The sequence below is a fragment of the Carlito syrichta genome, unplaced genomic scaffold, assembly GCF_000164805.1.
Source record: "Carlito syrichta isolate Samal-C Ts95f unplaced genomic scaffold, Tarsius_syrichta-2.0.1 Scaffold289796, whole genome shotgun sequence".
NCBI lineage: Eukaryota > Metazoa > Chordata > Mammalia > Primates > Tarsiidae > Carlito > Carlito syrichta.
In genome coordinates this window covers 653,309-676,928 of record NW_007233892.1, presented here as the reverse complement: position 1 = coordinate 676,928, position 23,620 = coordinate 653,309, and the positions used below count along the sequence as shown (strand labels likewise).

At 37.6% G+C, this 23,620-nt stretch overlaps 1 protein-coding gene across 1 annotated transcript in view; it reads left to right on the top strand.

Moving 5' to 3' along the window:
• KCNIP4 (potassium voltage-gated channel interacting protein 4) overlaps positions 1–23,620 on the top strand; it is a 133,024-nt gene that overhangs the window by 93,956 nt on the left and 15,448 nt on the right. Inside the window, exon 3 of the mRNA XM_008054353.2 lies at positions 15,768–15,837. Within this exon, the coding sequence (XP_008052544.1) occupies positions 15,768–15,837 (70 nt within the window). The remainder of the gene's footprint in view (positions 1–15,767; positions 15,838–23,620) is intronic.

Genomic DNA, 23,620 nt, shown 5'->3' with positions numbered 1-23,620 from the left:
GGGAGGAAGGAGGAAGGGAGGGAGGGAGGGAATAAAAATTAAAATTCACATGCACAAAGAACATAATAGTCTATTAATGTGGAGAGACGCCACAGAGCAAGACCACGTTTGCTTTTTCCTTTCTGTTTGTTCAGTTTACAATAGAGAGCCTGCCAAATAGTTTATGTACTGAATAAACACAATATCAGAGTGGAAATTCAACTCTGGTGGAATAAGCAGGAAAGAGAAAGATATTGATGGCTTAAAATGTGATTGGAATTTTTCTGGGCACTTTATGTAAATTATCAGTTAATTCCCTTCAGAGCTCTTAACAATAGGTATATGAAGTATACGTTTATGAATGGCAAACACCCTTGATCTTTGACATAGCTAGCAGGACTTAACTAACCTTATCTCAGTCCGTGATGCCCCAGATACATTTGCCTTCCCTTTAGTCCTTGATCACATCATGGGTTTTTGTACACACTGTTCCCTTGACCTCCCACCCGTCTCTCTCTGGCTAATTTCTACTTATCTTTAAGGTCAATGCCTAAATATCACTTCTTCAGGGAAGTCTTCCTTATAGATTAGGCCTTCCACATTTTGTCTTTAGCACTTACCACAAATGTAACCGAACAGATATTTGTGCAGGTCTTTGTTTTATGTGTGCTTTCTCTGGTAGACATCGAACTCCACAAGGGGCCTCATCTGTCTTGATTGTTTTATCCCCATTTCTTATTATGTTCTTTTACATAATATGTTTCCAAAAATATGTGATGAATAAATTAATGGTGAGAAACCTATCTCGAAGATGTTAAGCAACTTATTCAAAGTTTCATGCTTATAAGTGATATGAGTGGATTTTAAGCCAGGAGTTGTCAAATTCCAAAAGCTGCAACTTAGAGAAATAACCAAGAACATGGAAGATTGCTTGGTAATCTAAAAGTCCTCTGAGATTAAAGAAGCATATGATATTTAACAAGGATAATATAATATTCAACTTTATATGAAAAATCACAAAAGCTAGCACATTCATTGTAGAAAGAGTCCCAAAATAGGTAATGTGTAATATGTGTTTATACATGCCAGGCACTGCACTAAACATTGTACATGGGTTAACTTTACTTAAGCCTTGTAATAACCTCAAGATAGGTAGTATCATTTTCATTCTAAATGTTTAAAATGTTCCTCTGTAAACAGCAAAGCAGACTCAAGCAGCCTGATTCCAGAGCCCCCCCATACTTAACAATTTTATCAGGCTTTCAGACTCATGCTTTGAAATTTTTGTTATGTGGTCTTGCTTGGTTACTTGTTTTCATAAACCTACAAATTTTGGGTGACTGAAATTAAGGGTGACCCAATTGCCAAAACAATGATTGTGAATTTAACCTGACTTAAATGTAATATCCAGAATGGAGTAGGTAACCGTTTCTGGGTCCCTTTCTCTGAAATTGTTATATATATATATATATAGTGGGAATGAGGCTCACTGTCATCTCTCATAAAAAAGAAATTGCTTTCTCAAAAGAAATTTACCAAGACACGCACCAGCCTTAAGGAAAATTCTTTTCCCAAAGGAAAAGAACTGGAAATCACTTTTCTGGCAATCATGGAGGATACTACTGCCCCCTTGTGCCTCAATATGATAATAAAACACTGAGAATGTTCCATCCTTTGGACCATCTGAGCTCCAGAGAGCCCCTGGAAGCGTTCCGCCTCGGCTTGCTGTGAGTAAATATGCCTGCCGACTCCTTGTTGGCCATCCTGCCAGGGATGGGATGAAGAGTCGGGTATTACTACCCCACCTGAGAGCCTGAAAGCATTTCGGTTCTAGGCACAGCTTTCTTTTCAGGCAGGTTTTGTGACACTTGGGAATTATCCCCTTTAGAGAAGAGCCTCTGAAGAACCACTAGAGGAAGAGAAAGGAGGGTAGAAACTTCTTAAGTATTTGCAATACGCAAAACTTAATTGAGCAGAATAAATATTCTTTTGACTAACAGCCAAGCTTCAGAGACTCAGAGCACCTCCTGAAATGAGGGGGAAATTCGTGAAAGAGGGACAGAATTATTTCTCTCTCAGAAATGGTAGCAAGAAGAGAAAGGAAAAGAAAGACATGTAAGATGAAATGTATTTAGAGCTGAATATGACCTGCCCTAAACCTTCCACATGATAGTAGGTTGACCAGAAAACTTGAGGTACAGTCCTCCAACCCTTTACCTGGGACATTTGTAAAAAGCAGTTCGAGCATTTATGCTGTTTTGCCCTGATGAATTTCAAGTTGATATTTGTTTATGTGTGTATTTGAATAGTGATGGTTTCCATCATGGCAAGCTCAGAAAGGATGGGAGTCATGGTTGTTGGTTCACCATTATGGCCCCTGTGCCCTGTCAAGTGCTTGGTACATAAATATTTGTTGAGTAAATGACTAATACTTTGTGTTTCAGTATATTTAATAGCATCTTAGACATGGGGATAAAAGTTCCCCCTTAGGTTCATTTTTCTTTTCTATAGGTGCACTCACCTTACATGGAGAGCGCTTAGTACAATGCAAAGCCTTTGTAGTCAAACTCGGGTTCAAATCCCAGTCCCACTAGCCTTGGGAAAGTTCACTAAGCCTCACTCAGCTCATCTCTTAAACAGCATGTGAGAAACTGTCTACGACTTCTACTTGTTAGGAATTTAATGAGAATACATATCTCCTGTACTGCATGGATCAGTGCAGAACATGGTGGTCATTAAAAGTTGATTTTATTCATCCCAGTTGCTACACTCTCTCAAAGCTTCTTTGGATAGGCATTAGGACAAGCACTTTTTTCTTTTTTTAAATCTGAACCTAAATCAATTGCATATGTGCACTTACCACCATAATCTATAGATTACACTTGATTTTCCAGCAGAAATGTCACCAAACTTGTCAGCTATCTATAAAGTGAACTCACATTTATTTTTTCTTTCTGTAGAGAGATGTAGTGCAATGACAAAAAGGTTATAGCTTATGTCAGAATGTGTTTTGACTATAAGTAACCAAAAAAATCAATAAAAATGACTTATGTAATAAGGCAAATCTCATATATTATCTCACACGAGTCCAGAGGTGACAGGCTAATAAAATCATCAAGGGGCCAGAATCTAGTCAATTAGATGGATGAGGAAAATTAGAGAACAGGTTGACTCAAAGCTCAAGAAAAAAAAAAAATAATGTGTATATGGGGGCATGTATGTTTATACCATCATCTCTGTACAGTCATCCCACTGTATTCTTAGGGGATTGGTTCCAGTATCCCCTGTGGACACCAAAATCTGGAGATAATTCAATTGCTTGTATGAAATGTATTTTCATATAACCTATGTACATCCTCCCATAGAGTTTAAATCATCTCTAGACCACTTATAATAACTAATACAATGTCAATACTATGTAAATAGTTGATAGACTATATCCTTTTTTTTTTTTTTTTTAGTTGGAGTCTCACTCTGTCTCCCCATACTGGAGTGCAGTGGCACGCTCACAGCCACTCCAGTGTCGACCTGCTGGGCTCTGGCAAGCCTGCTGCCTCAGCCTTCCAAGCAGCTGTAACTACATGCATGAGCTACCATGCCTGTCTAATTTTTGATTTATTGTAGAGACGAGGTCTCATCAAGTTGCCTGGGCTGGTCTCAAACCCATGAGCTCAAGCAGTCCATTTGCCTTGGCCTCCCAATTTGCTGGGATTACAGGCTGAGCCACTGAGCCCAGCCTGTTATACTTTTTAGAGTTTGTTTTTTGCTTTTAAATATATTTGACCTGCTGTTGGTTGAATCCATGGATGCAGCACCTGTGGTATGGAATGCCTACTATATTTTATGGTTTCTTATTGAAACATTGCATGTTTCTTTTAAGTAGAAAATTTTTATTCTGTTTTTTTGTCAATATAATTAGCCTGGTATCATTCAATTTGAAAGTAATCTAATCAATTAATGAAATCTAAAATAAAATGTATTGCTGCTTTAGATAGGCAGACTTCTTCCCTAGAGAAGGCACACTTCAGCATATGGAATACTACTCCTAGCATTCACAAAAGGAATATTCAATTTTGCCATCACAGTCATTCTTTACACTTCCTTAACAGGATATATTCAATTCAAATCTAGTTAAACTATGGCCCCCAAATATATAAACAGCTAGTTGTAGTGAAAGTACTTGTGAATGTAACTCTAGAAAAGACTATTGTGAAACAGAAACTGCTGTGAAAATCAAAGTCAGCCCATGTTGAGATGAAGCACACTATGGTAGGTAGCGATCCAAAGATGGCCACTCGAGGTTCCTGTTTCCTGGTTATTCAATCAAATACTAATCAAGATATAGCTGTGATGAGATTTTACAGATATAATTAAAGTGCCAAATCAACTGACATTAAAATACAGAGGTTATCCTTCTGGGCTTGATCTAATCACATGAGCTTTTCTCTGAAGGGGACGTCAGAGAATCAGAGTGTGAGAGGGATTCAGCAGACTTTTGCTTTGCTGGTTTGAAGATGGAGGGAACTATACAAGAATGAAGCTGAGAGAGAATCCCCCAGTGAGTTGCCAGCAAGGTATCAGGGCCCTCAACTTGTCCTACAACCACAAGAAACTGAATTCTGCCAACAATCTGAATGAATATGTATATGCAAGTCCCAGAGAAAAACCATAGCCAGCTAGCATTCTGAATGTGAGACTGATCAGCAACCACACCTAAACCACAACAGACTCTTATCCTACACAACTATGTTGTTTTAGGTCATTTGTGTTGTTTTAGGTCATTAATTTTATGTTATTTTGTTGTGCAGCAATAGGAAACTAACATGCAGGCCTTCTCCCAGGATGCCATTGTCTTTTTCCCCTAAATGTTTTGGGGTACCTGTAGAACTTAACTGAGTCCTAATTGACAAAATGACTTTGACCAAATGAACCCTCTCTTTGGCGTAAAGTTGGGAAATATCCTTTTCTGAAGACTCTCGAAATCAAATAATTTTACTTGCTTTCCAATAAAGGTTCGGGACTTGGGCCCAATTCCAGGAAACCTTTTCCAGCAAAATTTGAACAAACTCTTTTTACAAAATAAGCAAATCAGCATAAGTGACTTGAAGATAGAATGTTAAAATAAATCAGATTTGTAGAGTGCCTTGTATTGTACTAGGATCTTTATATACATAATGTAAGTTGGTTCTCACTTATATGCTATAAAATGTGATTATTTTCTACATGTTTACAGATTAAGACTCAAAGCAGAACATTTTAATGATTTCTTTATTACTAGTAGAGCTGAAACTTGAGCCCATTTTTTTTTCAGCTGTAAATCTCATGTAATTTCCTTCTTCTGTTATAGGACCTCCAGGTTTATATGCCCACTACACAGTAACAAATCAGCACACTGAGACAGTAGGATTTGCAACAGAGAAAGAATTTAATGATCACAGGACACCTAGAGAGGAATTAAGAGGAGACCTTCAAATGTATCTCACTGAGGAGTTACAGGTCGGGATTTTTTAAAGAGAATCATGGAGGGCAAGGGGCTGGAAAATTGAGGTCATTGGCCAGAAAAAGGGATTGAGATAATCAGGCTATGGAAACTATATTCTCTTATGAGTCAGCAACTCATAGGGTCCTTCAGACCAATTGACATCATCACTAGGGTCCTTCAGACCAGCTAGCCACAGTGGGATACTTCAAACCAATTGAAGTCAGTGGCTTCACCAATACGCAAGGACTGAAAGAATATTTCATAATGTTCAAGTTGTTAACTACATAGCAGTTAAAGGAAACAATAATCTAGGGTTGACATGATTCTATGACAATAGGCACCAAACAACTAGGAGGAAGCAAGTCAGAGAACAAACTCGCCTAATGATTACTGCAAGCTTGGTTGATTTTTCATTTCTCCCCCTTCCTTCTTCCATGAAAAATTCATAAAGTTTACAGGGACTGCTTCACTTCCATCTGGTCAGAAAGTAGAGTTGGAATAGGAGGAGTACCTTTGCCTTATACCTTGGATTTCTGCTTTATCCTGCACGATCTGAGACTTTTTGGGGCCCAGAATGTGCTTACATCCTCACATTAAAGCAACTGAGTGGAATCCTGATGACCCCCTAGCTTCCATTCCTTTTCCAATGGTAATATCTCAGGAAGTTTTTCCTACTTTCTTTCTTCTCAATCTGCAGTTGACATTTAACCACTTTGATCTGAGACGTGTGTTCAGGGAATGCAGGAGGTGATTAATGCAGGAGGTGATTTGGAAATAGCAAAAATACCGAACATGTTGATTATAATGTTTTTAAGGTTGGTTGATTTTTTCATATATTGTCTATTTTAATTTTCATTTGCTTTATGTACCTATAATGTCAGTATCTCTTAGAAATCATTATGCTAGTGAGAAAACTTAGACAAAGAAAGAATAAATGAATCATTATGAGTTCAAACACCCAAGAATATTAGAACAGAAATTTAAAGCCAGTTCTAGTGCTCGGTGATCTGCATTAATGCTCTGAACTTTTTATAGCCCAACTATTGGTTACTTTAATATTTTTTTGTGTTGAAGTAAGAATTTTTTTTTCCTCTTGACCTACTGGTCTCCTCTTACTTTCTATAATCATATTCATGATAGGCAGTCATGGCAATACCCCACGACTGTCTTGGCCTTGGTCTTGAGTGGGACCTTGGTGTTAGGTGCAACCAATATTTTTGAATTCAAAAAGTCTTCATAACCATTTAACAGACTCTGTTGGAGGCCAGAGACAGAACTGTCCATAAGAGAAAGTGGCAACTTTGAGTAGTATAGCACAGAACATCAAAACCATTCTTCAGCATAACTGGATAGAGAAAAACAGGAAAATTACAGGGGAAAATCGTTTTAAAGGGCATAGAGTTCTAAAATTTACGCACATATTTTAAAGGACATTAATAAAGCAAGTTCAATTTCTAAGTTATTAAAAGTTAAGAACTGAGTAATATTTATTCATTCAGAATAAATTTAGTTAATACTCACTGTTCTAAACATAGTTTGGGCTCTGTAAAGGTTGGTCCCTGTCCTCAAGGTATTTACCAACACTAAAAGGAGCAGAGAAGTCCACAAACAGAATCTGGTAATATCAGCAGCACAGGTTGTAGGATTGCATCATCTAAATTTTGAAAATGTTCTTACAATTGTAGAATGCCAGGGCATCTTTAAATCACCATGCTACATAGTAAGTAATATTCTGACTGTATGCCAGACCATACTTCCTTGACTATCCTCTTTAACACCAAGGGTGGTTATGAGAGTTGATGAAATATGTAGATGTTTAAAGGGTATACCATAAAAGGATCTCTAGAGAACTATTTATTTCACAAGTACTTTTAGTTTTGGTATTTTTCTAAGAAATACTTGTGCCATAGTTTTTTTTGACTCCTGAAGAGATATCTTTAAGCGTTTAATAAGAGTTCTGAACCTGAGGAGAGGGCATATGCTAGAACAGAATGATTTAGGGGAACAGGAGATTTTGGCTAGTAGAATGGACAAATAATATTGGAGTTGACAATATTATAATCATATTAGCTATTATACATCTGGTTGGCATGCCAGTACCACCATTTCTAGTGCATTTCACCAGAACTCTGACAACATTCAAGGAAAGAAATGCTAAAAGGTTTCCTTATGAGGTTAAGTTATAAGAATTCATGATGAACCTTACCAAATAAGTTTCTTAGCTATTTCCTATGCATACAGAGATTTGTCTCCAGAGCACCATTCCCAACACTTTTCTTGACGAGTATACTTCTAATATACACATATAAGTATTGCTGGGGGAAACTTTCATTTAAATTAATGAATCAAAGACTCCTGAGTTTCTGCTGACATTTATTTCCAGGATGGTGGCCTTTATTCTTTTCAGCTGTCATTTACAATTACAATATTCCCCTGTCTTTTAGGGTAAGCTCTGATGATATTAGATAAAATGAGTTCAATTTATAATGCTAGAGTAGGAAGCATAGCTCATATCTGCTTTATAAGCTCATTGCATGTCATCAGACCTTCGCTGTCCTGGGTCCAAGCACGTTGATAAATACAGTTTAACACAGGCATAACTGCGTTGATGTTACAGTGATCCACTGCTTGATGAAGTTCTGCTTACCAAGTTCTAGATTATTATTATTGTATTAATGGCTAATATTTAATGAGCAAATATGTGCAAGGTAGAGGGCTAAGATAATAGTACAATGTGCATGACCTTATTGATTTTTACAACCCTTTGAGATCAATGGTTGTTCATATTTTATAGAGAAAAACAATGAGACTTGGAGAGATTAAACAGTTTGCCTGAACCTAAATAGCTCTTAAGTGTCAATGCAGGGGTTCAACCCAGTTCTTCTACTTAGCTTCAGAGCCCAAGAGTACGAGCAATCCACTAGATCACTATATCTACTATCTGACAAAAAATGCCAGCTATCATATGGACATGGAGGCATTTGTGGTTCAAAGAATCAGTCTAGACCTCAGGAAACCTGGACACAAGGTAAGGATCAGCCACTCAGTGTGTAGCTATACTCAGTCCCTGCCACCTCCACCATCTGGATCTCCTCCCCTTTAAAATGAGGCCATTGAACTAAATGATCTCTAAAGTTGTTTAATGCACTCGTGTTTCCTGATTCGGTGACCAATAGATATTCTCTACCATTTTCTAAGTATGGGGATGGGTACAGGTTCTGTCTAAGACAGTTTGATTATTTGCAAAATGGAGGTAATACTAGCATCTGTCCAGCCACATAAGATAGTCCACGTAAGCATTGAACACAATGCCTGGAACATAGAAAGTGTTCAAATATATTAACAATGGCAGCAGCAACAGTATCACATCAATTGTTATTACAAAATATCAATACTTTATTAGTATTGAATTAGCAGTACCAAATTATTAAGGGTAGGTCTACAGCTGACCTTGACCCCCACTTGTGTCTTCACATCACCTAGGGGGACTGAAAAGGGCTATCGGGGAACACCACTGTAATGCCCCAGAAGGCAACCATCTTTTCACCAACTAACAGATCCATGGTAGTTATGTGCTAAGAAAATCTCATTCCACATTTATTGCATTCAGATACTAACACAGTAAAGGGTTTAGGAAGCAATAAAGGAAACGCAATGGTCATCACAGATTAATGTAGCAGACGGCAGAGTGTCAGGAACCTCCAGGTTCTTAACATTTGATGGAACAGTTCATTTAACCTGTCCTGAAAACCAGAACCTTTCCCAAAACTCTTTACTGTCTAGCCATTTATAATCAGAGTCAAGTGTGTTGCTAAGGAGAAAGGTTGGGAGGACTTTGCAAGACTAGAGGCAAAAACTTATTTTAAAAAATTAAAAACTTCCCTCCCAATTCTCTCAGGCTACAATTCTCAATAAATATAAATATTTTAATCCACACCCCCAGTTTTGATTTATGGAGCTTCCTTTTGCGTGCATCCATTGCCAACTCAGCCATGATGGGTGGCTCTGGGGGCAAACACACATTGCACATCTTCCCAAAAGGAATATTTCTACAGATCACTCACCAGGATGCCACTTTTTCAGCACTTGTGGAAAAAAGATGATAGTCCAGAAGGCAGGATAGCATTGCAATTAAGGGAGTCAGGGAGGTATAACTTTGATTCCACTAAACTTTATATCACTCAGTAGCAAAAATGTTTTTTTTTTTTTTCCCCAACTCCCTTCTATATCCTCAGTGCCCAGAATAGTAGAAGGCACGTGAAATATTTACTGACACGTTAAAGGCACTACAAAAACTATTTGTTAAAAATAATAAGCAGCAGCAAGTTGATGGCTCTGTCGAAAACTGTGTTACTCAAACAAGTCATTTAATCGCTCCAAGCTCATTTTCCTCATCTCCAAATAATGCTTGCCATTCAAGGTTCGTGAAAACATCCAAAAAGATGCTACACATCAGAAACCAATTGAGTTGTCTATCTTATACTCAGCAAACCATTGTTATTGTAGTGATGTGGTCCAGCTGATTGCCATCACAGTATCCTCATCTGCATAAAACAAACAAACAAACAAGTAGACAAATGGCTTTATCTCTTAGAAGGATCTGTCCACACACTTCTGTCCCTCTGGTAATTTTCAGAATGATGATTAGATTCATGAGGGAAGCAAATCATTGCTGCCTGTTCATGGGATTTTGAGCATGCCAAATCCCCACATGATTTTGGTCAGCAGATCCTCTAAGTGTGAGAATTTAAACTTATGGCAGCACAAATTGTTACAGGCTTTCTGGAAAGCAATGTGACTGTGCATATGAAGAGCTTTCAATGGTTTAAACCTATTGTTCCTATGATTTTCCTTCTGAGATTTGTAGTAAAGAAAGAACGACAGGTGTAGTCACAGATTATGCATAGAGTATTAGTTACATCATGATTCCTAAGTATTCCAAAAAATGTTGAAATCACTTCGATATGAAGCAGTATGGTAAGTTCAGATGATGCAGTTTTGCAGTCATTAAAAGTCAAGACATGAAAAATGTTCAGGCTATTTCGAAATGTTAAAAAGACAAGAAGAAATACTATATGTTTGTATCCCAATTCTGTGTGCATAATATGTTAATAGATGCTTAAATAATGACCAAAACAGTCTTACAGTAGTGTGATTATAGGTGATTTTATTTAATTTGTTTCTATAGAGAGCATATTTTCATGGAATAATCATTTGTTAATAGCCCAATGAAATGCGATTAAAAATATAATATAGAAGCCACAGGATTAATAGGTTACAGTAACTTCTGAAAAGATAAAATCAGGCTTTCCTCACTTTCCTATATCTGGGAACATTACTGCTTTTTAGATCTTTCCCCCTAGGAAAGTCCAATGAGAAAATTCATCCTCAGATGTTCAGGTTTTACTGTATTTATTTACTTAAAAGTATCAGCCTTGAAAAATGGCACCAGAGAAATAGAGAAAATGTATACTGCCAAGTGACTTCATATTAAAGCATCCCTGGGAAACTATTTCAGAGCACAACACTTGGAAGACCTTTCAAATATTCTACTGGGGCACATATTCCTAACTCTTTACCAAATCTGCAATCTTGTTTTCTTCCCAGGCACATGGGGCTTCTCATTTTGTTTGAGGTAGATGTAGTAAGTGATGTATAACTGACAAAATAGGAGTGGAAATGATGTGTACCACTTCAAGATCTTGCACATAAAAATCTTCCGTGCACTATCTTCCACATTTTTTCCCCTTCAAGATGAAACAATCACAGAGACTTTATAAGCCACATGTAGATAGTCAAATCTTCATCAGCCTTTGTCCCTTAATAGCCATCAACTAATCTGTACATTCACCCAAGACTGTTATGTGACCAATAAATATATTTTCTAAATTTGCTATACAGATTGAATATCCCTAATCTCAAGCATAAAAGACTTCAAAATTTGAAACTTTTTGAGCTCTAAAATGATGCCCAAAGGAAACTAATTGGAGCATTTCGAAATTCAGATTTTCATATAAGAGATGTTCAACTGGTAAGTGCAATGCAAATATTCCAAATCTGAAAAAATCTGAAATCCAAGACACTTCTGGCCCCAAGTATCTCATTGGTGGCCTATTTGCTACAATAGCAAAAGCTAACCAAACTAAATTTGTTTATGGTATACCCTTTGCTGTGCATACAGCCTAGTCAAATTCATTCTCTGTGTAGAGGTGAGGAGCCCAAGTTTTAAAAGAGATCGCTCCAGAAAAGAGGTGAAAAAAAAAAAGATTAGATAATTGATATTTGCACTTTGAGTCTTATACTTTATTTGATTTTTCTGGCCTGAAGGTTAAAAATTGCACTGATTTCAATACTCTCTAAAATAAAATAAAACATCATCATTCTCTGAATTGATATTTTTGTCATGTTTGTCTTGTTTGTGGTCTTTGCCATGGTCTTGAAGTTTGTGTGTCACCCCAAAATTCATATGTTGAAATCCTATATTTCAATGTGATGATATTAAAGGTGGGGCCTCTGGGGGTGATTGGACCATGCAGGCAGAGCCCTCATGAAGAGGATTAGTACCCTTAGAAAATACTCCACAGAGCTAGCTTACCCCTTCTCCTACATGAGGAAACAGCTAGAAGGTGCCATCTAGGAACCAGAATCTGCAGACTCTGTGATCTTAACGTTCCCAGCCTCCAGAACTGTGATAAATACATTTCTATTAGTTATAAGGCTCCCAGTCATGCTTTTTTATAGAAGCCTGAACAAACCAAGGCAGTCATTATTCTTCTAGTGAGATATAGTCTCCATGAGGGTGAGATCTTTGACTCATTTATTGTGGCAGCCCCAGTTTCTAGACTTCCTACAAAGCATATAATATGTATTTGTAAGGATGTAAATTAATGTAATGAATATGAGATGGATAAAGACAAATTTACATTTGGTGAGACATTTCACCCTGAAACTTGACAGGGAACTAGCATTGGCAGAGAAGGGATTTCCTCTTAGACATATGATTAAACATAAAACAGATGAATTTGGGATAGTCAATTTTTAAGTATCATTTGTCATTATATCCATCCACTGTATCTAGAGACAAAAGGCAACTAACAAGTTTGCTGAGTGCAGACGTCGCGTCCTTTTATCTTGTCAGTATCACTTTAGTTCCTAGGCAGCAGTCCAGCTCTGACCTTGCACAAGTTCATCACCTGATGGCAGAAAGCCATGTATTTTCTCTCTGTGTGCTATCCCAAGCAGATGGCTTGGAGTTAAATAGCCAATAAATCACAATTTCCATGAGTAAGAGGATCCAACTACAGTGTGTTTATTTAGTCTTAAAACTGGTCTGTTGCTGCCAACGAGAGTCAATTAGTCAAAACTTTTGAGTGATTAGCTATATATCACCATCTTTTTTTTCTGGAGTTGTAGCTGTTGACTGTTATTTCGTTTATGTTTTTGTCAGGGTTCTTCAGGGAAACAGAACCAATAGTATGTGTATACACAGAAAGTAGATTTGTTAAGGAATTGGCTCACACTTTGTGGAGTCTTGTCCAATTCAGAATCTGATGGAAGAGGCTGGCAGGCTAGAATCTCAGAAAAGAGGTGTAGTTCAAGTCCAAAGGCAGTCTGTTGGCGAACAAGGAAAGAGCTAGAGATACAAATCAAATCCGAAGGCAGTCTCCTGGAAAATCCGTCTTGTTCTCAGGAGATCAGTCTTTGTTCTGTTCAGGGTCTTAACTAATTAAATGAGGCCCACTCACATATGAAGGACGATCTGCTTTACTTAAATCCCGCCAATTCAAATGTAAATCTTAAACAAAAACACTTCCATGGAAATATCCAGAATAATGCTTGACCAAACACTTGGGCACAGGGGTCAGACAAGTAAGTCAACACATAAAATTAAACATCACAGTTTACTTGCTTGCTCTCTCATTCATTTGTTTTTGGTTTTCTTTTCTTTGCTCCAATCCTCTTAGATTCTTGAGGTCATCATTATTTCCACAGGAGTCATATAATATAAAACCTTGTAGTGAGCTAGAAAATCGCAAGCCCACCTTCTGGCTTTTCCACTGGCTTGCTCAGCAGCAATGTGTTTTTGCTGTTCATCACCTCCAGTTCTGCCTCTGTGAATGGAGATATTTTAGCTATTTAACTCATAGGGTTATTACAATGAATAAAGGGGGCAAAAACATATTGAGAAGTTCTGTAAACGCAAATTCACATTGAAACTATGAGTTAAGTTTTATTATGCATGTGCATCAAAGGGCCTACTTTCAAAACAACAAATGAGAATATAGAGAATTCTTCCCATGAAGCTCATTACAGTTAAGTAACTTGTTCACTGGAAAAAGTAAAGACTAAATTAATAAAATAAGTTTATTAGTGAGGAACAAATGATTTTAAGGGTTAAGAGAAGTTTTAGAAACCACAACAGATGATCGGTGGAGATGTTAAAAATTGTGCCAAATTTAAAGCATATAGAATATTCATGTCTAAAGTTAGGCCTCTTGGGAGGCTGAAACACTGTTAATTCTATTCTTCCCCAGTGAACTTAGTTCTGGAGGTATGCCAGGTAGTGTGGGAGTGCTGTGACAGCTGGATTAAGGTGAACTCAGATCCATAGGATTGTTCATGAGAAGTTATTCAGAAAAAACTGACAGCCAGGCCCGGTGGCTCATGCCTATAATCCTAGCACTTTGGGAGACCAAGGTGAAAAGATTGTTTGAGCCCAGGAGTTCAAGATCAGCCAAGGCAACATAGCAAGACCTCATCTCTACAAAAATAAAAAAAACTTAGCCAAATGTGGTGGTACACACCTATAGTCCCAGCTACTGGGTAGGCTGAGGCAGAAGGATCACTTGAGCCCAGGATGTTGAGGCTACAGTGAGTTGTGATTGTGTGCCAGTGCCCTCTAGTGCAGGTGACAGTGAGATTCCAGCTTAAAAAAAACAAAAAACAAAAGAATTCTGACAAAGCGTATCACTTCTCTGCTTATAATGTACAGTTGGCTCTTGAACAACACAGGTTTGAACTACGCACAGATTTTTAAAAATAAATACAGTTGTCCTTCTGGATCCACGATTGCACATCTGCCATCAAAAGTGGATCAAAGATACAGGATGCAGAGGACCAACTTTTCCTATCCACAGGTTCTGCAGTGCCAACTGAGGGCCTTGAGCATGCGAGCATTTTAGTATGGGGCTGGGAGTCCTGGAAACAGTGCCTCACAGATACCCAGGAGTTATTGTATGTTAACATCTCCTGTGTGATTCCATGCTAGACTACCATGTGATTGTCAATATCTACCACCATGTGATTGTCAATATCTACCACTCCTCATAGTCCTGACCAGAATACTCTCATAACTCAAGAGAGTGGGGAAAGTTTTTTGTTTTGTTCTGCTTTATTTTCACCTCAGTCTAAGATTCACTTGCTCATATCTCATTTTCTGCATCAAGGCAGACTCCTTACAAAGCTTTAGATTTTCATTGTTTTTAAAGAAAATGCCAAAACCACTTTCAGAGGGCTAGGTTTGCCCTATGCAAAAAACCTCCAGGTCAATAATCCAACATCAGTGCAGTGTCCAAGGTCCAAATGCATCAGTCTTCAATAACTCCATCCAGAGACAAGGATGACAATTTGTTAAGACCAGGTTAGGCCCGTTTTTCGTTCGTTTGTCAGCTTGTTTTGTTTTTGTAAAGTTTTCTCTCCAAAAGTTCAAAAAAAACCTAAGGTCTTGTTTCACTCAAAGTCACATGTTATAAAACCATGTCATGTGTATTACCAAACCAACTGCTAATAAGAATTAGTTGAATGGTGAGGGTTCAGGCTTGAAGGCTGTCATTATCCTCGTTAAAGCTTCCTGAACCACCTTAGATCCTAATGGAGCCATTTTCTTATTGAACTGAAAATGATGTGGGTTCGGAAAACCTTGAGAGAACACAGAACCAAGATTCAGCCAAGACCATATCATAAGTGTATTGAAATATTCTTGCTGAATGAAAATGAATGCAATTTCCTCTTACCTCATTAATGATAAACACATGTGTTTTTCAAAGCAGCAGTATGTTTTGTTATACGTCAGACCTACTTTGACATATAATAGGCAAAGATATTTATATCTGCCTTTTTTTATTCCATGAGAACAGGGACAAAGAAAAGTTTATAGAGTGCTTTTATTCTCTTTGTAACAACGAATAGATGAGTGGCTAACTTTCTTGGTGTAGCTTTGCATGGTCGACAGTTCTGTTTCAAAATGTGCAAAAAAATCAGTTTTATGAACACTTTGCTCAGAATGTTTCTTTGCCGCTTTCTCTAGGAATGCCCCAGCGGTGTTGTTAATGAAGAAACCTTCAAAGAGATTTACTCGCAGTTCTTTCCACAGGGAGGTAAGTACAAATGTGGACTTGTTAACATGCTCTCAGAGTTAGAATTATGCTTGCAATCTTGAGTTTGGTTCAATTTTTCATAGCATGACTCTACATTTTTAATCTTTATGTAAAAGAATTAGTGCACAGCATGCAAGTGCACATAATTTTAATGGATCATAAAAGTGAGCTACTTAGAAATAGTCAAGAGGTTACTCTTCGGTTTCATACAAGTATTACTGGGTGACCAATACTCTCAAATTCACAACAATTTTAATGACGGGGTCCTCAAAATGACACAAAGTTCTTTCACATGCAGTATAGGTCTCATTTGACTCTCCCAATCCTCAAAATTAGGACAAAAGTAATTATCCTCAATTTGCAGATGTGAAATCTGGGACTTAGAGAAGTTAAATGGTTTGCTCAGGGCCACAAATGGACTAAGTAGCAGATCTGGGTTATAACCTAAATTTTCTGTAGCTTCACCTAGGGTACTTTTTGCTGTCCCTTTTCCTTTCAGTAACTCTTTACTATGATTACCTTATCTGAGAAAATAAAAATCCCCTCTAGATATTAATTTGACTGGAAAGAAAAAACAAGGATTGCATAGCAACAATATATACACGTTAGAGGTGACTGAAGAGATACTTGCCTCTGGACATTATAGTTTTTCTGTTAACCATCTAACAGATGCCCAGATCTTATCACACAGCTTATGGTGTGCCCAGTCATGTGTGAGGTGTTAATCATGTAGGGGAAATCAGAGGAACAAGATGTGATCCTTGCCCAAAAGAATGTTACAGCCTAGTATGCCAGATGGTCAATATCAAGTATAAATGTGAAGATGGGGGTTAAAAGTAGTGTTCTGGCAGCACTGTGTGGACATAATTAGACCAGTTGAAGGACAGAGAGGAAACAAAAGGAGGCTATCCAGATAAACTGAACCTGAACTGAAGTTGATTACATTTGGGAGGCATCTAATATGTACCTGACCCTGGCATACCCGACCCCTCACCATCCAACAACTCTAGCTATGATACTCCTTCTTGTTTAACACATATACAAAATGGAAACTAAAGTATAAAGAGTTCAGTACTTTTCCAAAATATCTCATATTTCACTTCTTCAGGAGAAGTTTCACTTTTAAGTATGATGTCTACCAGCTATAAAAGGGAATAAGGAAATGATATCTTAGGTAAATTGAGTGTAAACAAAGGGTCAGAACGTAAAGCTTAAGGTGAGCATTTGCAGAAAATTTCCAGGAGTGGGGTGTGGCTAGGATAGGGAGTGAATAAAAGGTGAAATGTCCTAGAGCGTCATGGATGCCATGCTAAGAGACAGGACATTATTCTTGAGGTCACGACCTTAAGTAGGAGATGTTCTGGTCAGATTTGTGTTTTGGATACATTGCTCCATGGGAAATTAACTTGAGATCTGAAATATTACAGGCAGAGAGACTAATTAGAGATTATTGCAAGTGGCAAAACAATAAGGTCATTTAAAAACAACTTTAGAGTTGTGAGGGTACAAGTGAGAATTTACCAGGACACACATAATAGGAATGGAGAGGTGGGGACAGATTACAGATACATTTAGAATATAAGGTGTCAGTTTGACTGACTTTTTGTTGCATAAAGAGATGGTTAGAGGAGTTTTTAAAAACTCCCAGGATTCAATCACAATCATCAGGCAACTACAGGAAGAGTTAGAGGGACAAAGATCTCAGTTTTGGACAAATTACATTTGACATGACTGTGGAGATTTAGACTCAACCAGAAGTCAGTACAAATCTGAAGCTCAAAGGAAAAGCCAGAGGAAGAGAGATCCGAGAATTATTAACCAAGAAGTGGTTTTCAAATCCATTATGTAGATGAGGTTACTGGAAGAAATATAAAAAGTGGTGAGTCCCATGAGTCAAGCACAAAACTCTAGAGCACATGTAAAGAACCATGAGACAGAAAAGTGAATGAATGAAGGAGATTGACGATGAACTACTTATTAGAATAAGTGTAAAAGAGATTGACAGTTCAGAAAGGAAAAAATAAAGTTCAGTAAGGTGAGGATTGGAAGGTATCTTTGGGATGTGGCAATATGGAGGTCATTTTTGAGTATAATGGGAAGAGCTTTAATAAAGTGCTCAGGAGTGGAGCACACAAGCAGAAGCCAAACTTCAGAGGGTGAAAGGGAAGATGGGAAATAAGAAACTAGAGACAACCAGTAGAGATAGCACTTAAAAGAAATCTGGCTTGTAGAGTGAAGATAAGAGGAGGAAGTCGATAATAGTGCTAGGTAAACATTGGTTGAAGAGTTTATTTTTTAATATAAAAAAGGCTGTACCTTGTTTGTAAACAATGAAGGAGCTAGTAGAGAGGGAGATGTTTGCAACTTAGGACAGAGATGAGATGATAAATAGAATCCAGATTTGGAGAAGATAGCGAAAGAATGGGGTAGAGGAATCCAGATTTGGAGAAGATAGTGAAAGAATGGGGTGGAGGAGTTCAGGGAGAAGGCTTTACCTCAAATAGCAAGGGGTAAATAGCAAGAATTTTCTTTCAACTTTGACCTCTGCTCAACATAGAAGGAAATTATTTATTCTTTGTATGGTTGTTTCCAAAGTTGACATTACCATTGACTTTGCCAACACATTTTTTTACTACTTTCTACTAAAACGAACCACCATCTTCTCCTGCCAAAATAAGTGCAATAGTCTCTGAATTGGTCTTTCTGAATCTGATATCCCCTTCCCCAACCATGTCTATTCTCACAATAAGCCAGTGTGATCCTGTGAAAATGCAAGACAGATCATGTCACTGCTCAGCTCAAAACTTTCCATCCTATCAGAGCATAGGTCACAACCTGTGTAGTGGCCTACGAGTGGTGAGCACTGTCTTTTGTCCCCTTTCTGCCTTATCCTTAACCATCTTCCACCCAACTCATTGGACCCAGTCACATTGGTCCCTTTGCCATACACCAGCACACCATCCCAGTTTCTGGAACTTTAAACTTGCTGTTCCCTCTGCCTAGAATTCTCCCTCTCAAATATTCCTCTCAATATCTCACCACCTTTGTATTTACTCAAATGCCTTCTCAGTGATACTTTCCCTGGCCACCCTATCTTAAAATGCAATGCCTTGAACATTCCCCATCCCTTTCTCCTGCTTTGTGTTTCTCTTCAGCACTCAAGACCATTTAATAATATGTATCTCATTTATATTATTGTTTATTGTCTCTCTCCCCACTACAATGTCAGCTGTAATGGAGCAGAAGGTCTTTTCTGCTTTGTTCACCATTGTATCCACATGTCATAGAACAGTGGCTGACAAGTAACAGCACTTGATCAATACTTACTGCATTAATGAGTGAATGAACGCTATACCTCACATGGTGGCTATCAATGGACAATGGAATAATATCTGTAAAAGGCAATTTAAATACTATCTGTAAATACGGCACTTAAGTATTAGTTGTTTTGTACAAAAGTTAGATTCCCTTTTAGTTTTAAGCCCATTTGGTTTTAGGTATTTTAGTAGGTTTAGGACAATTTTACGCCTGAATTGTCAAAACAGAAATTTTTGATAAAGATTGTCTTTTAAAATAATTAAATTAGAATTTTGAGAAAACACAGGAAGACTCATTATTACATGGATTTGGATGTATTGTGGATGACAACTCCTCCATCCCATCTCATTACTACAGTGCACAGGAGACGTCTGTTTTAACCGAGCACAGATGGGTATTGGTTTCGTGTCCGATGCCAGGATTGTAATAGGTCCATTGTCTGTATTAATGAAAAGTTAAGTTAGGGTGTTATTTACCTACTTCATATAATTCTAAATTATCTGAAACTCATGGAATTTTTTAAGAAAATCCAAGTTCACTGAGTGTCTACCAATATATTGATAGGTATTGATATCAAAGTACCAACACAGATGAAAATCTTTGTTATTTTTACATTATTTCAAATAAATTTAATGCATACTACAAGTTGGACACAGCTCCACATTACAATGTTATCTTTGTTTGACAATAACATTTCCACATTACAGAACATCTACTTAAGCAGAGAACGTCTTTGCAAAGGATTCTTGTTACAAAATCCAAAGGGATTTGAAGAAAAATTACTTTTGCTCTATTAAAAATTCTTTGATTAATTCATGTTAATTGAATGCATAAATTTAAAAGCATCAGGCATCTCTGAAGGAAATGAAATATTTCAAAGAATTATGATTTGCAATTTCAGAAATTAATACTATGCAAGCAAAATGTGTCTCACATGAGGCCACAAAGGAAAATTGTCCTAAGGAAGAATGCCATCTCAGATAGCAGGCAGATTAATGTTATGGCTATCCTCACACTTCTACAGATCATCATTTATTTAAGCTGATGGTCTGAAAGCAACAGGTTTCTCTCATTATGAAGAGTAACAATGATAGGTCTGTAAATCACAACGTCTCTTGCAGTTTCCTCCGGAAAAGTGCTTTGTCTTATCTACAGAACCCTCTGCAATTTGTATTGTGTCAGGCTCTTAGCTTTTCTATTGCGTAGTGAGTTTACCAAGCACAACTTGTTTGATGTTCTGGATGTTGGGAAAACTGGATTGAACAAAAGCCTCTTGTTTGCAGGGGATAAAGCATGCCACTATAAAGCAATCAGAGGGGAAATGGCTTGTTGGTGCCTGACTGTCCCGTTACAGAAATACTTTTTGAACTCCACATATAGTAGAAGCTTTAGTGTGTAAGCTTTTTAGCTCACTAAACATTTTGAAAGCCCATAAAAACTAGTTTTCTGGGTCATTCCTGTTCATACAGCAGGAATTTTGCACTTACTTTGACTATATTAAGCACCCTATAAACAGCTATTGAATGAATGAGCACAAGTCAGAATAATCTAAGTCAACGAACATTGACTAAGCAGTTGCTGTGGGCAAAGCACTTGTGTTCTGTAGACATAAAGATTAAAATAATTTTTTTTAAACCCTGCCCACTGAGTAGCCTTCTTGTCTTAGGACAATATTGCTAACAACTTTCAGGGTGATTTATAGAGGACTTATTGACAGAAACTACGATTCATGCATATGAATCATAGTAACAAAACCATGAATTGTGTTTGCAAATGTATTAAGCTGATTTCATACCTTGCACCTTAATTCAGTGGGAGTGGGGCTTTGGGGCGGGAAGAAGAAAATCACCCGATAGGTTTAATTGCACAAACCTGGGGACATGATTAATATTTCTTCTTCAAGGCCGGGTTCGGTGGCTCAGCCTGTAATCCAAGCACTTTGGGAGGCCGGGGCGAGTGGATTGCCTGAGCCCGCGGGTTCAAGACCTGCCTGGGCAACTTGGCAAGACCTCATCTCTACAAGAAATCAAAAGTTAGCCAGGTGTGGTAGTGTGCGCCTGTAGTTCTGGCTACTTGGAAGGCTGAGGTAGAAGGATCACCGGAGCCCAGCAGGCAGCAGGGCGAGGCTGCAGTGGCCAGGAGCGTGCCACTGCACTCCAGTCTGGGCAACAGAGTAAGACTCCAACTCAAAAAAAAAAATTTCTTCAAAGATTATGAACAACTAACTCAAAGGTTAGTTGATATCTTCATTTTGTCCTGGATATTATTGGGTTAAGAACATTGGGCTAAGTCAAGGATCTCCTTTTCTTTAAAAATTTTCACTAGCTCCAAATGCCTGCCAGAAGGAATCCAAACTTCCTCAGAAGGCTTATTGCTTTTCATGACATAATTCTACTGGCCTTTATTGAGTGCAAAATTTCATCAAATTAGAATTCCAGTGACCTGGGCACATAACAGAAATCCCCTCAAAACAGGAAGTTTTGTTTTGTTTTGTTTTTAGATGAAAAGGTGTTATATTTGTAGAAGATTCAATAACATTTAAAGTAGTTGAAATAAGAGCAGCTTATCTGTGAAATAATAATGGTAATAAGGACAGTTAATATTTGTTGAAAATTTAATAAGTGCCTAGGGTTTCTTAAACACTTTGCATATAGAATCTCGTTTAAACTTCATAAGGACTCTATAAAATACATCCTGGTATTGTTATCATTTTGTAAATGAGGAAACTGAGTCACAGAGAGGTTCAGCAACTTGTCCAAAGTCATACAGTTAATTTTTGGAAAAACTGACAATCAATTTAGGCATTCTGACTCCACTATACTATTAACAAAAGATCTCTGCACAGTGCATCTAGGCTGGAAAACTGGTTTAACCTCTAGGAGAACTGCCAAGGTACATTTAGAAGAACAAGAAGCAGGCCAGGCTCAGTGCCTCAGCCTGTAATGCAGCACTTTGGGAGGCCGAGGCGAGTGAATTGCCTGAGCCCGTGGGTTCAAGACCCGCCTGGGCAAGACCTCATCTCTACAATAAATCCAAAAAATTAGCCAGGTGTGGTAGTGTGCGCCTGTAGTTCCAGCTACTTGGAAGGCTGAGGCGGAAGGATCGCCGGAGCCCAGCAGGTTGAGGCTGCGGTGGCCAGAAGTGTGTTACTGCACTCCAGTCTGGGCAACAGAGTGAGACTCTGTCTCAAAAAAAAAAAAAAAAAAAAGAAGAAGAAGAAGAAGCTTTCTGTGCCACATTAGTGTAAACCTTGAGAGTTTTAAGCTAAAAATCTTCATTTGAGAAGAACAGTAATTATCATATGTCCAGATATCTTATTTTTAAATTAAAAAAGAAAATTGCAAACATTGCTTGTTCTGAGCCATTATTCATGGTGAGTTCTGCTTGCTAAGGTAACGGTATTTACGCTGATTGTAAAAACAAGGTAACAAGAGACCTGCTTAATGAAGCTCATTATAAAACATGCAAAATCTTTTTTTTTTTACTTCCCCCAAAATAAGTTTAACATACAACCTATCAACTCACATCTCCATAGGGTATTCAGTAGTTTAAGAAGTCTGTAAAAAAGTACTGTAAAAAAATAACTTTGCAAATGAAAATAGGCTGCCAATTCTTGATAACTCTATAGTGGGATTTTCTACCAATAGCACTGTTAATTGCAGTTAAACCCCTGGCTCCATATTTAAAAGCATTTCTTCCTGAAACCCAACTTAGATATATAACAGTTTTACATATTTCTTAGACCCAATTTTGGTCTAAGTCCCTGATTAGTTCATTAAAAGAGTACTAATAATTCATATGCTTAAAGCTAAGTGGTTCCTCATAGCATATTTAAAGGTATGAGATGAGAGAAGAGGCCACCACTATTTTGAGAAACTGAGCGTACAAGCTATCTCATGAAATGTGTGGTCATTCGTCATGTTAACCACTGCAGTGATGCATTCAGGAAAAAAATTTTAAAAAAAAATCCTAGGTAGATGCTGGTTCTGAGAGCCAGCAGAGAAGTTTAGATGACTTCTGCAGTCTCTTATTTGGGGAAGGCAATTCTCTGCTTCTGCTACCATGACTTAGCTTCTTGACAGTCCTTAAAAAGCAATTCATAATGTAAAAACTGAATAGATGGTATGCTAAAACCCCCAAAATAAAGGTTAAATGATATTATATAGAAATAGATGAAACTTTAAACAGAAGATAAAAGACTAGAACCAATGGGCTAAAAGGTTACAATTTTTTTAAAAGATAAAAAAGGTTAAGATAGAAGGCTAAAGCCCATGAGATGAAACTTTGAACATAATCGTGTAAATTTGATCAAGAGTCAAGCACAGAAGGACTTAAAAATGAAAGCTAGGAATAAGAAAAGAAAACAATGAGAAAAAAACAGACTTTAAAATGAAATTACAGAAAGTTCAGAGGTTCATGAGACAAAAAAGAAACAGGAGAAGAGGAGGAAAGAAAAAATGAGAGG